Here is a 14864-nt window from a genome sequence, read left to right on the forward strand (position 1 = left end):
TCAGGAGGTTTGGCAATGGAGTGAGGCAGCAGGAGGAGGAGGGAAGGTGGAACAAAGTGCTGAAGTATATTTGGAGGAGTTGGATAAAAGAGCAGACGAGGTATTGTGTGTGGGTAGAGTGGTAACAAGTGGAAAGAGTGTAGCTGTGATTGAGAGAGTGTATCTGAGAGTGATTGGTAGTGGGTAAGGTTACAGGGGTTTGGGTGAGTCTTGAGAGGGTGGAAAGAGATAGTGTAGTATGGGAGTGTAGGGGTTGAAGGAGATAGTAGAGAGTGTGTGTGGTACAGAGACAGGCAGAGAGAGAAAAAGAGAGAGAGAGAGAGGAAGGAGTTGAAGAGATGAATGAAGGATGGGGGTAGGTGGAAGTAGTTAATGGAGGAGGGAAATGGTAGAGATAGAACGTAGAGGATTGAGAGAAGAACAGAGGCACTGAAACAGAGAGTTGGGGGAAAGGGAGAGAGGAGGGAAGAGAGAAAGAGGAAAGTGAGTGAGAAGATTGGAGGGAGTAAGGGAACAAGATGAAACAGTGAGAGAGAAGGAAAGAATAATGAGGGAATGTAGGAGGAGAACAGGTAGTGAAGAGGGAGCAATATGATCAGGGAAAGGAGTGAAAGGGAGTAAGAGAGAGCAAGGGGGAAAGAGAGAGTGTCTGAGAAAATACAAGCACCATTCAGAACATCCATGAGATCATTCATGTGATATTTTTAGAGTAGGAGAACTATAGGAAGCCCCAGAGGGAGTACCTTAGATAAGGCCTTGGCCTTTAGGCTCCCATCATAATTAGGCTATATTACATGGTAGGAGTTACCGATTTCTAGAATTCACACTCATTTTAGAAACTTGGGAATGCTGTCCTAAGGCAGCGGGCGCCTATAGGAGGTTGAGAGACCAGTTCGAAACAACCATTAGTCAAGTCTATTTGCAGTCTTGAGAGCATCATAAAGTCAATGTATTAGCTTTTAATAGAAATCATTGAACCATCTATTGGATTCCTAAGATTATTAAAGCCATCTGTGACATTTAGCACTGTGACATTTTTTTATGTCCTGGGGACTGAAAACAGAGAATTATTCAACCAAGGGAATTTATGAAAGATCCTCTGCTGGAGGCTGGACAACTCTGGATTAACAGAAAATGACTGCTGTTCTTGATACGTCATTCAATGAAGTATCCAATACATATTTGGATGATTGAATGATAGCGGTTGTCACTTTTTATGATCCAACAGCAGTTACTCACTAGACGGTGATTTTATTTCACTTTTCCTGGACAACAGAACTTGGTGACATATCAATAGGTTACTAGTTTGACAATTGCAGCTCATGCAGCTCTTGGATAGATTTGTTTCCCTTTTGCATCCGGATTTTTGGATTGCTTTGCTAGTTGTGGACCACACAGAAGAGAACATGTGTTCCAAATGCGTTCTCTTGTTCAATTCCAGCTTGCTCAAAGTATAAAAGAGACTTATTCCCTTGCACTTGATCTGATGTTCTACGTGTAGTGGCAGAGAGGTGTGTGAAGAATGTGAGTGTAAGAGGTTGATAAAGGTCACATTTGCAGGTTGTCCAATTATTGGAAGTGGTTTGGACAACAATATGCCCACATTTGTTTATATTGGGTGAAAAATCTGTAATGTCCTTTTGAGTAGGATACGTGATTGATATATTCTTTGAGCTCTCATCGTTATTTCCAAGTTTAGCTACCATAAATATGTGTCTGTTTTTTAACTTGATCTGCTACTGTTAGATCAATTGATTCCATGAATAGGTTATTCTCCACCATGTTGCCAAACATCCTACCTTCTACTTAATGAGCTTGAGCTTGGATCGTAAGTCGTGTGAAGTCTATACTTCATCCTCTTTATCATCTGATGCCTGCCTTTGCACAAACACCACTATCTTTGCTTCTGCACTGAATATGTTTGGATGTGGGCTGGGTCGAACTGGGCCATAAAATAGTCTGTGAACAAATGAAAAAGTGGCCCACAGCTGCAAATGGCTATTCATTTCTTTTGTGACACTGTTTGAATAGTACCCAAGGGGGAGTTTTTTGATAAACATGTGATGCAAATTGTACATTTTAAAGAATATTTATTCAGCAACACTGGTCAAAATTACTAGCTGCACAGTGAAGTAACTCATCAAACTGGCCACATTGTCCAAAAAAGTGGTTGACTTTGACCCATAAAACTGTCTCACACCAGCATTTTGCGTTTCTGGTTCGCCCATGGGCTTAATGCCCTATAGACCAGTACAAGCCGGGATCTAGGTGCCGCAGTGGTGCACCAGTAGGTTTCTGAAACTAGAGAAAGCAGCGTTATCGGAATGACAGTTCTCAAGATGCCTCTGACAGGGAACATCTGTAACATGGGGTCTGATGGATGACCATCTAGTTCGTTCTATCACATGAGTCCATTGGTGCTTAACAGCAGTAATGACTGCCCACCAGGAATTGTCATCGTAGATAGTCCCTCTTTAGCTTGCTAGGTACAGACAAGTCAAACACAAAACGAATACTGCACCCAAAAACATCAGCAGCCATACTTGAATGGATTTATTTGTAATTGGACTTAGTGGAGGTAGCACGTCAAGTCTCTGGTATTAGCTACTGGTGGAACTGAACGAATACAGTGTTTCATCTTAATACAAACATGACATTGAAGGTATAAAGAAGAAAGATCACTGTAACACTCTGTCTCACTTATGTCAGCCACTAGCAGCTGGCTTACATCCCATTTTATTATTCATTGGTGCCATTTGTTATCATTTGATTAATAAACATAATATTGCCTGAAAACTGGAAATAAGAGAGAGAATATTGAATCAACTATGTGTGCTGTCAATTAAGGGCATACCACAATCCTCCATCACAGAAAGATCTATCAACAGTGCCACATCATGATCAGAGGTAATCGAAGATATCAAATCTAGCCCTCTGAGCCATGAGGAGGGGATAAATGCACAACTTGAATAAACATTCTACTGCCTCATATCGAACTAATGTATACTCCTACAAATGAATCATCATTGCCTTAATTTATTTTACTGTTATCCTATGTACTGCACTGACCCCTCCCCTTTCCCCCCGCACTTTTCCCCTTCCCCCCCTCCACTTGCGCGATCTCAATGTCACCTGGCCTAGTAGGAACGCAATCTCTGTCTTCCCTCTGTTTCCCCTCCCTTGCCTCGTTGCGCCCTGAAACCCTTGTGTATAGGCATGTTATAAATGCCATATGATATCATATCATATCTGTCTTCACTCTAAGATGCTGCAGTGCCTAGTCCCTTGCAGAACCAGGATTTCTCCCACATCCACCACCCACAAATCCCTGAGGCCTTTCCCTGGAAATTCCTGCCATCACTCCATCTGTACATCATTTAAACATCTATGCTCATTCGTGTACACATCCTCTTCTGATCGCTACATCCACTTCCCGCCACACACAAAGGTGCTATCCCCCCCTCCTAAAACTGCTTTCATGCTATGGCTTTGCCTCATTAATACAGCTCTGCTGGAAATAAAACCCTTCTTCTTGAAAGCATGATTGCTGATTATGGCCTCAACTTCACACCCATCACAGAGACTGTTTCCGGATGTGGGTCAGAATCTACCGAACAACCTCAGTAAAGCAAATTTCTGTTGGAAAGGTGGTGGTGGCATTGCCACCCTTATCATAAAGGCAGTGCAACATTCGAACACTTCATTATCAAAAATCTTCTTAACCAAAATTCTTTCCTGATCTTAGATGTCATAAACATATCCGAAAACAGAGCTTCTTCTTCCTCTTTCTTCTCCCCTCGAGTAGATATTAAACCTCAGCAACCAAAATGTAAGGTTAGGTGAGCAGTGAATCCTTACTACATTTAAGTTTGAATGAAATAATCATTACTGTGCAGACTGTTACTCTGCTAAAAACCATACTAAACCTCACAAGCATCTCAGAAAGAATCACAGCAACCAAATGACTGTGCCATTAACTCAAGCGTTACTGTAGGAAAACAAGGGCCGTTGAGGAGAAACTCACTTGCAGAATCCAATAATTCTGCCTTAGAAAATGGCACTATAAATACCACACAAGTTATTATAGTAGATGTTAAACAAAGCTCATAACAACACAGAACTAACGCTTCAAAATGTATCACTCCCTTGCCAAATCTTCATGCATCTCCAATCAGGTACCCTCTACCCAGAAAATGTGCTACCATGTTCAACATTTTATTTTAAAATTTAAAAAGATCGAAGTCAGAATTTCGAATGAACTTCTTGGGCAGCATCTACCTTTTCCTCTCCAATCTGTCTCTATCCTGCCATCCTCAACCGCCTGTGTCTGTTCTGACATCCACAAGGCCATAAAGGAGTCATCTCCTTCTGGTTATGGCAGTGACACTTGCCCCTGTCAGATCACCATCCAATTAGGAAACGGTCTCCTTCAAGACTTCTCTACAATCATTACAAAATTACTTTTAATTGCGGTGGCTCCCTTCACTGTTAAAAACATCCACCATTTTACTGTTAATTAAGAAAAATGTCTTCTGCTGCAGTGCCTGCAGAAATATCAACTCAGCACCCACATTGCTTTTCTTAGCAGAGCCTCGAAAACCTACAGTCAAACAAATGCATGATCAAATCAAGCAAGGTTTTCTCCTTAATGCGCACGAATCAGTCTCCAGGCCTTTCAATAGAACAGAATGTGCAATTATAGATATCAGGGAGCACATTGCAAACCAACTTAATGCTTTTTAATTGTTCCTACTAAACCTTGACAATTTGCAAGGAGCATTCTACAAGGAAGACCATCAAACCATTATCGAGTGCCTCAAATCCCGAGCAATATTTCTGATCTTGCAACTCACTGGATCAAATCATTCTTAATCAAAAGATCAAAACAGGTTAAAGAACAAACTCAACTGATTGTCTTCTAAGTGTCTCCACTCGCCGTTAACACTGATCCTCAATGCCGGCTGAAACCACTCCAAGCTGTCTTTAAGCTCTTCACCCAAAGCAAACTTACCCTCAATGAGGACAAACCTATAATCCTCATTCTAGGTCGCTAAAATAAACTTCAGCTCTACCATTCCTATGGCCTAACAAACGCTACTTCAGTTAGAAATATCAGAGTGCACTTCGACAACAAGCAATCAATAATCAACCAGGTAAACAGTTATCACAGTGACCAAGACCGGTAATTACCATCTCAAACGCGTTGAAAACAGGTATGCCTAGCGGTCAGCACACCGTTCAGCAGCCCTCAGCAGAGCTCTGTGGAAGCAACTGTACGAGTGGCTCAAAACGGTTGTTATTTCAGACGGTGTACAACATTGTGTGGAGGCAATAACTTTGCTATTGTCAGCCACGGAACATTATGTTAATTTAAAGTGTAACAAGTATGTGACACTTGCCCTATGAAGATTGACAATGTAGATAGCAGAGGTATTTTAAAGCTTTTGAGGAGTTTTATTACTGTAATTTAACTGTAATGTTGGTCTTTTTTTTAATTCTTTGTAAATAACAGAGAAAACCGAGGAAAGTACTATTGCTGAAGAATGCTGGGTGGCGGCCAGGTCGAGGGAAGGGCCTTACGCTAGAATGGCTTATGAGATATACAGAAGCTTTAGATTTATCTGCTTGGGCTTGCCTCCAAATATGCTCGCAACAAATTGTATATATTTTTAAATTCCAAACACATCCAATGGCATTATAAAATAAATATTAAATAGGCTTCATTCACCCTTTTGAATTATAAGTTAATTAATTGTGACAAGTCAACAAAAATCAGCACTTAATTTATCAAAGAAAATGTTTACTTGACAGGCAAAAGAGATATTATATATTCATCCTTTTATAACATCTCTGTAATTTATTAAGATGTATTGTGTCCCAGGGGCGTGATTTGGCACTCCCCCACAGGCCTATTGCTGGGCCATACCAGCTGGTATGGCTCGGAAAGTCCATATGACCTGGATATTGGCCAATGTGAGGGAAGACGCAACATATATCCGGTGTCTCTGCATTGGCGGTAAGCTCTCAGCACGGCCCATCCTCTCATCACAGGAGCGCCACACTGAGAGCCCTGCTGCTAGCAGCGCGCTCCTCCTCGCCCGGGCTACACCTGAAATACACGGTACCAACACTGAAATCAACCCACGTTTCCTCCACTCCTTACCTTGTTAGAGTGTCGGAGGGATGGCTCTGCCCCTTCATGCACCGCTCCCCTTGTCCCCAGGTCCTCACCTGAAAGGCGGGACTCGGGCACCGAAATCACTCCAACCTTTCAGCAGCAGATTTTTACCCCACAGAAAGGGACATAATAGCTTTATAGACCATGCCCACGGGCCATGCCTGGAGTTATGGGCCCGTAACTCAATTTGCAGGGTCCATAACTGCCTGTACGGCCCCCTGTCTAGCTCTATAAAGCTTATATGTACCATTAGTGTAGCAGTGACGTGTTTAAAACTCAATCAAAGTCATATTTATAAAACTGAAATAAAATGGTGTAGGATAACAAACACCTGAAAACTCTACTTGTACAAATGTGGTTCCCCCTCAGCAAGTTTCAAGATTTGATGACATGTTTGTTTACTGCTGGCAGGTTAGCCATCGTTTTATTATGACAGACAGCTCGATGCTTTGAGCCATTTATATATCTTAACTACTCTGTATACTATCAATACATGCTATAAAATGACTATATAGCAAACATAACAAACTGAATGTTCTCCAGGCGCTTGAATGTTAGGTGCATTTATTAACCAGCTCAATAGTACCCATTTAATGTACTAGGAACAGAGGAAGAGTTGTGCAGTGAATGTCAGAATTCAAAGCGATGACCACCAGGCCCACCAATAAGGTCTCACATTACTCAGCCACCTTACAGACTCTTCTTAAAACTTCCAAATGTTGCCTGTATCCAGCATTAGTTACATTCTAAATGTACAAAAATTATGTGAAAGGAAAAGTTATGAATGCATCAACGACTTGCGTTGCTGTTGATATACACGTAGATAGATGTCTCGTATGTAACTTGTAACTATTTATGGATATAACTCTAAGATTGATAAATTGGATTACCTCACATCTAATTATTTATCTTTGCATTTTCAGGTTCTTCGGGTGCACTCGCTTTATTACCAAAAACGAGCTATTGCCACGTCTTCGACTGGAAAGGTGTTCTCTCTACCTATTAAGCTGAGAACGTTACAGTTCTTTGTGGGAAATTCCATCCTCCCCAGTGGTATGTACAAAGTACTGCTTCGCCTACATTTGTACTGCAGAAAAACAACATTTTGAAGGAGCTTACATGACACTATTGGCTTTTTTCCAGAACGATACACTAAGGCCGCGCGCTATCTCGAAGAGCTCCTGTCCAATAACAACCTGCCACTAACTATTGTGTCCTCCACGGCCCTATCGTTCAAAGAGAAGACGAGCTCAGGCGCCAATCAGCACCCCCTGAATGTCCTCACTGTCTCCGAGACCTACGAGGAGCATTTCCTGCTCGGACACCCAGTAGAAAAAGGTGGGTGTGTGCAAACGCCAGGAGCATTCATATCCGCAGCCACGTCATTTGCGAGCAGAATTGAGCTCTTTTACTTTGCTGCGTTGCCGTGTCCGATTTGACTGACAGACTATGCTTGTGCGCCATTTTATATATCCTGTAAAGAGCAGAGAGAGGACCACTTCCTTTTACAATCCTCTCGGGGCTAGTTTGGTTGTTTTGTAAATGGGTGTAATCCATTAACGGAAATCAAGGCTGTCGCGGGTTGGTGTGTAGTTTTACACCCTAAAACTTTTTTTTTTAATGGCGCTTGCTATTTACATGCATGGGGGACGGCATTAACATGAACTTTTATTGATTATGTCAGGTTTTTCATGTGCACACAAGAGGCAGAAAACAGGAAATTCAGTGCGGCATCGGTGCATTAAGTTTGGGGGCACATAATGGCTGAGAGAGACGGGACAGCATTTCTACTCAGGTCCCAAACTCTGTCTGCCAAAACCAGGGTCATCACACGCATTGTAATTCTCAGCCAGTAAATTACGTCCCGCGCTGGCTCCCGTTTGCGTCACAATGAGGCCCATTGTCTTTTAGGGTAGGGCAGTTAGCAATGTTCATTTTTCGTTAAGACAGTGAATAGAAAGTGAAATTGACATTATTAGTTTATTGACACACAAGTGATTATTATCAATAATTGCCTTCTTATGTTGGAGCTTTAGAAAGGAGAACTCACCACAGACCTGCTAAAGTAACTGCTGAAGCAAGGGATTCTGCCAATGCCTTTATCAGGATGGCTGCGTGGGTAAATCTAATGAGCGGCACGAGGGCAGATGCTGCTAGAGGCCCATATGGAAGTGGAAAGGTCTTTTTGCCAGTGCAAGGAAGGTAGCTGTTAGCCAAGCATAGATTCACCGATGTTGATGAAATCATCAGGCTGCCGACTGGATGATTGCAGGAACAGAATGAGACAAAAAGGGAATGATAGTAAAAGTTTTAAAAGGACTGATTTTGACACCAATAGCCTGGATCCTAAATATACGAAGGCAGATGTAAAACACAGATGGCAGACCTACACATAGCAGAATAGTGCAAGAAAGCTGTAAGCACTTAATTAGTAGTATTAGTACCCGGCGAGAGTCAAGGAGAATGCAACACGCATTCTGATTGGCTCTCGCCGGGTCATTACCCGCCTGAGAATCCTCGATTCTCGGCTGGGATTCCAGCCGCCTTGTCCACGGTGGGGGGCGTGGCAGCCCCTCAGCCAATGAGAAGGCTCGAAGCGGGGCCATCCCCGCTCCGAGCCTCCCCACGGCTGTGAAGCTGCTTTCGCCCCCCGCCAGGGACTCAGGTAAGGGTTTTTCTTTTTTCTTCCCCTTTCCTCCCACCTCCCTGCCCTACCCACCCCACTTACCTTCTGCCTCCTTTGTCCACGGTGGCCGGCGTGGCAGCCTACAGCAGTGTGGAGGCCAGTGCAAATTCATATAATTAAGCTTGAGCAAAAATGCAAGTGCACAAGACACAAGTGCGAACCCTGATGAGCCCGACCCACCCTAAGCCCCACTGTTCTTTCTCTAGGTAAAAAATCAGTCCTGGGGTGGATGTAGTAGTGCTACACACTTTGTAAAGTGCCTTGGCCGTTAAGCTACAAAACTAGGTGAAGTGGGAGTGTTTGCCTACAGTGCTGCCCCATAACTAGCATGTGAAGAAAAATGGTGTAGTAACTTCAAAGCTGGGCTCTAATAACTGCTGTGCATTTTTAAATGTTCATGCCATGTGTATCTCTTCTGCAAATGTACTGCTGGCTTTGTGTTCTGCTCGGTTTTCTTGCAAACTCTCGAAAGGTCACACTAATGATACTGATTGTATCGATCTTTGCATGAAAGAAAAGACTGTTGAGTTGCTCCCAATTTCCAGACTTCCTGTATGTAATCTATGTCTGATTGAAACATATTGCATAAGACTCCACCATTGAATATCCAGGATGAGCAGCACACGTTTTATGGTTTTGGAACATCTCTCTGGTGTAAGTTACCATATTTGCCAATACCTGTGCAACAGACGGATCAAGAGAAAGATGAGGGACGTTGGAAAGCACAATATCTGGTTGGAATAGCAGCTTGCAAAAGGAAAAGCATAACATGCTATTTCTCGTGGTCCTCCGCAATAACCAATAGTGCAGGCTTGTCTTGCTAGATTTCGTCCAATCAGGAGCGTAGGCGGCTTAATCTGCTGGCTTTCTATTTAGAGCCTGGTGAGGGTAGCTCAGGGACACACTCTGTTTCCCTGGGAAGCTCCAATGAAAGTTACCCCATCCCTGATGTGCTTGAATGTCTGTTGTGGGTTCCATGTGTTAATATCCCCGCAAAAATATCGCAATACAAAAATATCGCCATATTTTTGCAGCAATACTGAGGCATGCAACCTGCGGGGGACACTCCCATTATTTTTAAATGTGCGGGGGACACCCCCGCAACCCCTGCTCCCACAAATGATCCCCCCCAAAAATATACCCTATGGCGTTCCAGATGACCATATATACGGTGATATTTTTGGTGGGGATAATATTACCTGATACCCTGTTGTGTACAGCGCAAGCACCAATCAGGCACAGCTCCCAGTGTCCTCGCTCTGCCCCTGCGTCTCTCCTCTAGAGCTGGTTGTAAGCGTACAGCATGCTCTCAGATATAAGCAAGAGCTCTTCTGGCTTTGCTTTCATCATCATTCCCTCCTCCCTTCTTTTTATTTGTTAAACGTTAGGGTGCCCCCTTGTAGTGAAACTCCCTGTCCTTACCTCCACCTGCATATTTGAATGTACTACCCCTTACACACACCCACCCAGTTTAGGCTTACTGACCAATTCCGGAGCGATGGGTAGCTGTCACAACAAGAAAGGTAAGTTGTTAAAGTGTGTGTGTCAGCGTCTTTGTTAAGAATGAAATGTGAGTGCAAGTTTGAGTAAAATGAGTGTACGCATGTGAGTCGTTTTGCGTGTGTAACGCGTTTGCGTGTGTGCATACTGTGAAAAAAAGGTGTGTGCATGACTGCATGTATGTGAAGTGCTTGTGTGTGTGGGCAGCATGCAATAGTATATTGGCTTCAAAACAATGCTATTATCCTGAAAAAAGTGGTTTGAAAATAAAAATAATACAACGATATCTGTCTGTTTTGCATACCCTTTTCATTCACCTTATATGTAAGTGATAATAATACAAACACGCAAACGCATTGCCAAGCAGAAAGGAAGTAATTTGCAGACTTCCTGTGAGTTAAACGAAAATCTGCAATTAGTGAACCCTTTGCAAACCTCACAGTCCTTTGGCTTGTTGGGATGTAGGCAGTAAATGCAGTCTTGATGTGGGTCTCTCAATAAAACGTTTTCTCCCATAATTATCACAATCCATAAATACGTTTTTTTTTAATGTGCAGAGCCGATATCGTGCTTAGCTATGTGGCAAAAGGTGTGAAGACTGTGGCTGAAACTCGACAATTTCAGTGATATTTGGAGATGTCCTCTGAACACATTAGATGGGAGTGCTCAGCGATCAACTCAGACTCCAAATATGCAGAAAATAGTAAAACAACAACACAATTGCTAGAAAAGGACTGAAAATCTCACAATGCTCCATAACCTGTAGCTTGATCGTTAGATAAACAAGGTAGGTAGACTCTACCCTCTCTTTCAAGAAGCAAGTGAAACCACTGCCTCTTCCACGGCCTATACTAACAAACTAATTAACACCTTCAAGTCATACCTTTCACCTAGTAGCTGCATCACTGTAGCCAGGGCCATAGTGCTATCTAAGATTGACTATTGCAACACTCTATACCTAGGCACCTCAGAAAGGAACCTCAACAAACTGCAGGTCCTTCAAAATAACGCTTTAAGATATGTTATGTTATGTTACTTGGCATTTATATAGCGCCTTATGTATCATTGGTATGATCTTAAAGCGCTGGTTGGTTGAACGCCCTCGGGAACCGCAGTTCAGTCAGTACAGAGAGAGAGTGTGGTATGGTGCATGTGCGCACCGGATATGTGTGCAGCTGGTGTGGTTGTTGCATGAAAGCTGCTTCTTAGCGATAGGTGTGTTGCTGAGGAAACCCGTTGGATGTGTTCAGTCTGGAGGGTGACAGAGTTCTGGCTACGTTAGGCCTGAATAGACGATTAAGCTAGCCGGAATGTGCTCAGCTAGCTGTGTTTTGTTAGGATGATGTGGAGTTTGTGGGGCCATGTTAGTTATGAGAACAGCTAGACCGAATGTGTCATAGTACAGCTGTGTTCTAGTTGAATGATGGTGTATAGGGGAGAGTAAGCGTAGTAGTTTGATAGGGTGATTATCAGTAAAGCGCCTGTGATCAAGCAAGAGTGCAGGACATGGGGCGTACATTTAGGCACAATTTCTAAGTTCATCAATACTATTGTTACGCTATTAGACACATTTCTAGATACAACTTTAGCACAGTGACGCTATTAGGCACACTTTCTAGATTCAACTTTAACACAGTGATGCTATTCGGCACATTTTCTAAAATCAACTATACCACAGTTACGCTGTGGAACGGAAAATCATATCGTGCCTCCTATACTGTATGAATGCATGTATATTGGCCTACGCCAAGCCACTTACGAAGAGATCCGTGTTACAAGGTCTTGACCATAGATCTGAGTAAGCCGCCATTTTAGGTCCACCCGCCATTTTAGATTCTTTCTCTAAAGTCACCCTGTGTTCTAAGATGGTGGACAGAGTCATTCCAAATGTAACATGGCCATCTTGACCTCTGTGTACAAACTATTTTGTAACTTGTCTGCAGGCCACATGTTAGGGTCATGAACTGAGAGCCTGTCCTTCACTGACCTGTGTGTAGAGGATTACCTGCGCCAACAAAGCTAATCCGTGAGCATATGTTAAACACAATGTATTCAAATACTGAAATGTGAACACTTGTTTGACTGCATTATATAAAGAGGTTTGAGAAGGCTCTAGGAGAAATCCGAAGACATACTGTTGCCATTGTAACTTGTTAGTGAACATATTAATGGTAAACCCTAAATGCATAGATGTATGAACTCGGCACGAACCCTAGATCCGTGATGTATAAACTTGTATTAACTCGTAGGTGGGTTGAACATCATGTTTTGGACTGTATAAAAGGCGCGACTATTCTAATGTACAGCCCCACTCACTGAGCACACCGAACAGAGCTGGATTTCGCTGTGTTGTACTGAGGGCGTGATAGCTATCTGTTGCTTTGTCCTTTGAAACTGTTCAGTATAGAATAAAGATCTTTGTATCTTTCTTTGTAACCCGCGTTTGGTGTATTTCCTTTTGGGGTACTCAGCCTCGATATCTTCTTTTTGATTTCACAGATGGCGCCCGAATAGGGACCCTCAAGATTGATGCCAGCTCGTTGAAGGTTGACGCAAGCTATCGGACGGTGTAACAAAAAGGGGCCCCTTTCTGAAAGAGACACAACACCTCAGCAGCGCTGCACGGCCCGATCCCTGGACGATGAGCTCGTGGTCCAAGTCGGCAACTTGACAAGGGTCCACTTATCGAGGCGGGCAGATTTGCTGAAATCACCAAACACGAGGTAAAAATTTGTTATTTTGGCGCATTGTATCTGCAAATACAATTATTGACCAGGTAACACCAGTATTCTGATATGCCTGGGAAATTCTCTACCTGCTTCAGGGCGTTATTCTGCAGCGATAGACAATCTTTGGAATGTAGCCGTCTGGCACCACAGGAAGGGTCGCCGGCTTGTACTATGTACTGTAAGCATGGCATTGGTAGTATAGTGTTTAATAATATCTGGCACAGAAAAACTAGACATGCTTCTGAACTTCAGTGGCCAATCAATGGTAGTTTTGAAATCCCTCATATTGAGTACTTAGAATCTATTTAATTAAAGAAAAAGGCTAGACCTGCAGCATTCGATGTCTTACAGAATTGGAAGAAAGAAGCTTTGCCGCAGCTAAAGAGTAGGGAAAAAAATGTGCGCCGTCATAAGACGAACGCAGAAAAAGCATTGTTATATGACCAAGATAAACAGTCTGAGTCGGCCAGGAATATGGATAGGGCTTTCTCACTTGGCATTCAGAAAATCTATCCTTCTAAAGACTTTCATGTTTCCGACAAACTTATTGATAAGTTGTTAAATGAACGAAGGCCTGGTGCCATTGCGCCACCTCCGTATGTTCCTCTTCCTGCTGCTTTGCCTCTTCCTGTTGTTATTCCTGCTGTTCCTGCTCCACCTGTTGTTCCTGCTCCTCCTATTGTTCCTCTTCCTCCAGTTGTTGTTCCTCCTTTTGTTGCTGCTCCTCCACCTGCTCCTCCACCTCTTCCTATTGCACCAGTAGTAGTACCTCCGCTGAACTTGCCTGCTCTTCCACTTCCAAGTGGTCCTGCACCGCTTGCAGTTGATCAGGGAGCAGGATCGAGGGTTGTCACTCACAATACTGTACCTCCAGAGACGAAAAGTAACTTGGTTGCGTGGGCTAAGCATTGTATACAGAGGGATGATCGAGCTAATGTTTTTGCCACACTTTCTAATATGACAATTTTCCTGAGAGAAATGTGTTTTTTATTGAGGGATTAGGGATTCACTTATGCGTAATGTGGGACAAACTAAACAAGACAGATCTCCCACAAGGGTAGAGGGATCTGAACACTTTAGCGCTTTCTAGAGACACTGTGGAGAAAGTTGAGAGGGTATTTGAGTATAGAAAGGAGTTGTAAAGGTTAGAGAATGAGGATGACGATGAGGATAGTATTTATGTACAGAAACGGTTCCTTCCTTGTCGTAAATCGATATCCGAGGGAACACGAATTTGTACGAAAGACGCAATTAGATGGATCTCAGACACGTCGATAACTCCAGTTGAAGTATATGACACGTATAGTCAGTATACACCAGAAATGCAGAGGAAAGTGATACAGGTAATGGTAGAGTACCTACAGGATGAGTGTGTGAAAGGAAAGATTTGTTGTCCCACAGAGTTATTGAGTATTTCTAAGAGAGCCTTTTCACTTGACACTTCTTCGGCTGCTTTAGCGCTCGACTTGGTTTTGTTGCTTAGTAAGCGTTCGGAGTTGCCTGTTTCTCAGTTGCCTATGAGAGAGGTTCCTCCGACATTTTTCCCAAAGGTTGATATTGCGGCTAATGCTGTAACGGGTGCAGTTGCTGTGGATATTCCTGCACATTATGTGTCACAGTTTGTTCACGTCCCATTCTCAAGACAGGAAGTGAACACCATAAGACAATCTATTCCTGACATTAGGAAAAATCTGACAGGGTTCTATGAAGAAATAGAGTCTGTCTTGCGATCCTCAGTATACACCTTAAGTGATATTGATTTTTATTTCCT

At 42.9% G+C, this 14864-nt stretch overlaps 1 protein-coding gene across 1 annotated transcript in view; it reads left to right on the top strand.

Moving 5' to 3' along the window:
* Nucleotides 1-14864, top strand: part of LOC138504159 (uncharacterized) — a 267874-nt gene that overhangs the window by 90073 nt on the left and 162937 nt on the right. Inside the window, exons 2-3 of the mRNA XM_069624416.1 lie at nucleotides 7102-7231; nucleotides 7322-7516. Coding sequence (XP_069480517.1) covers nucleotides 7102-7231; nucleotides 7322-7516 — 325 coding nt within the window. The remainder of the gene's footprint in view (nucleotides 1-7101; nucleotides 7232-7321; nucleotides 7517-14864) is intronic.

Source organism: Ambystoma mexicanum, chromosome 11 (genome assembly GCF_040938575.1).
Source record: "Ambystoma mexicanum isolate Mex_15411 chromosome 11, UKY_AmexF1_1, whole genome shotgun sequence".
Classification (NCBI taxonomy): domain Eukaryota; kingdom Metazoa; phylum Chordata; class Amphibia; order Caudata; family Ambystomatidae; genus Ambystoma; species Ambystoma mexicanum.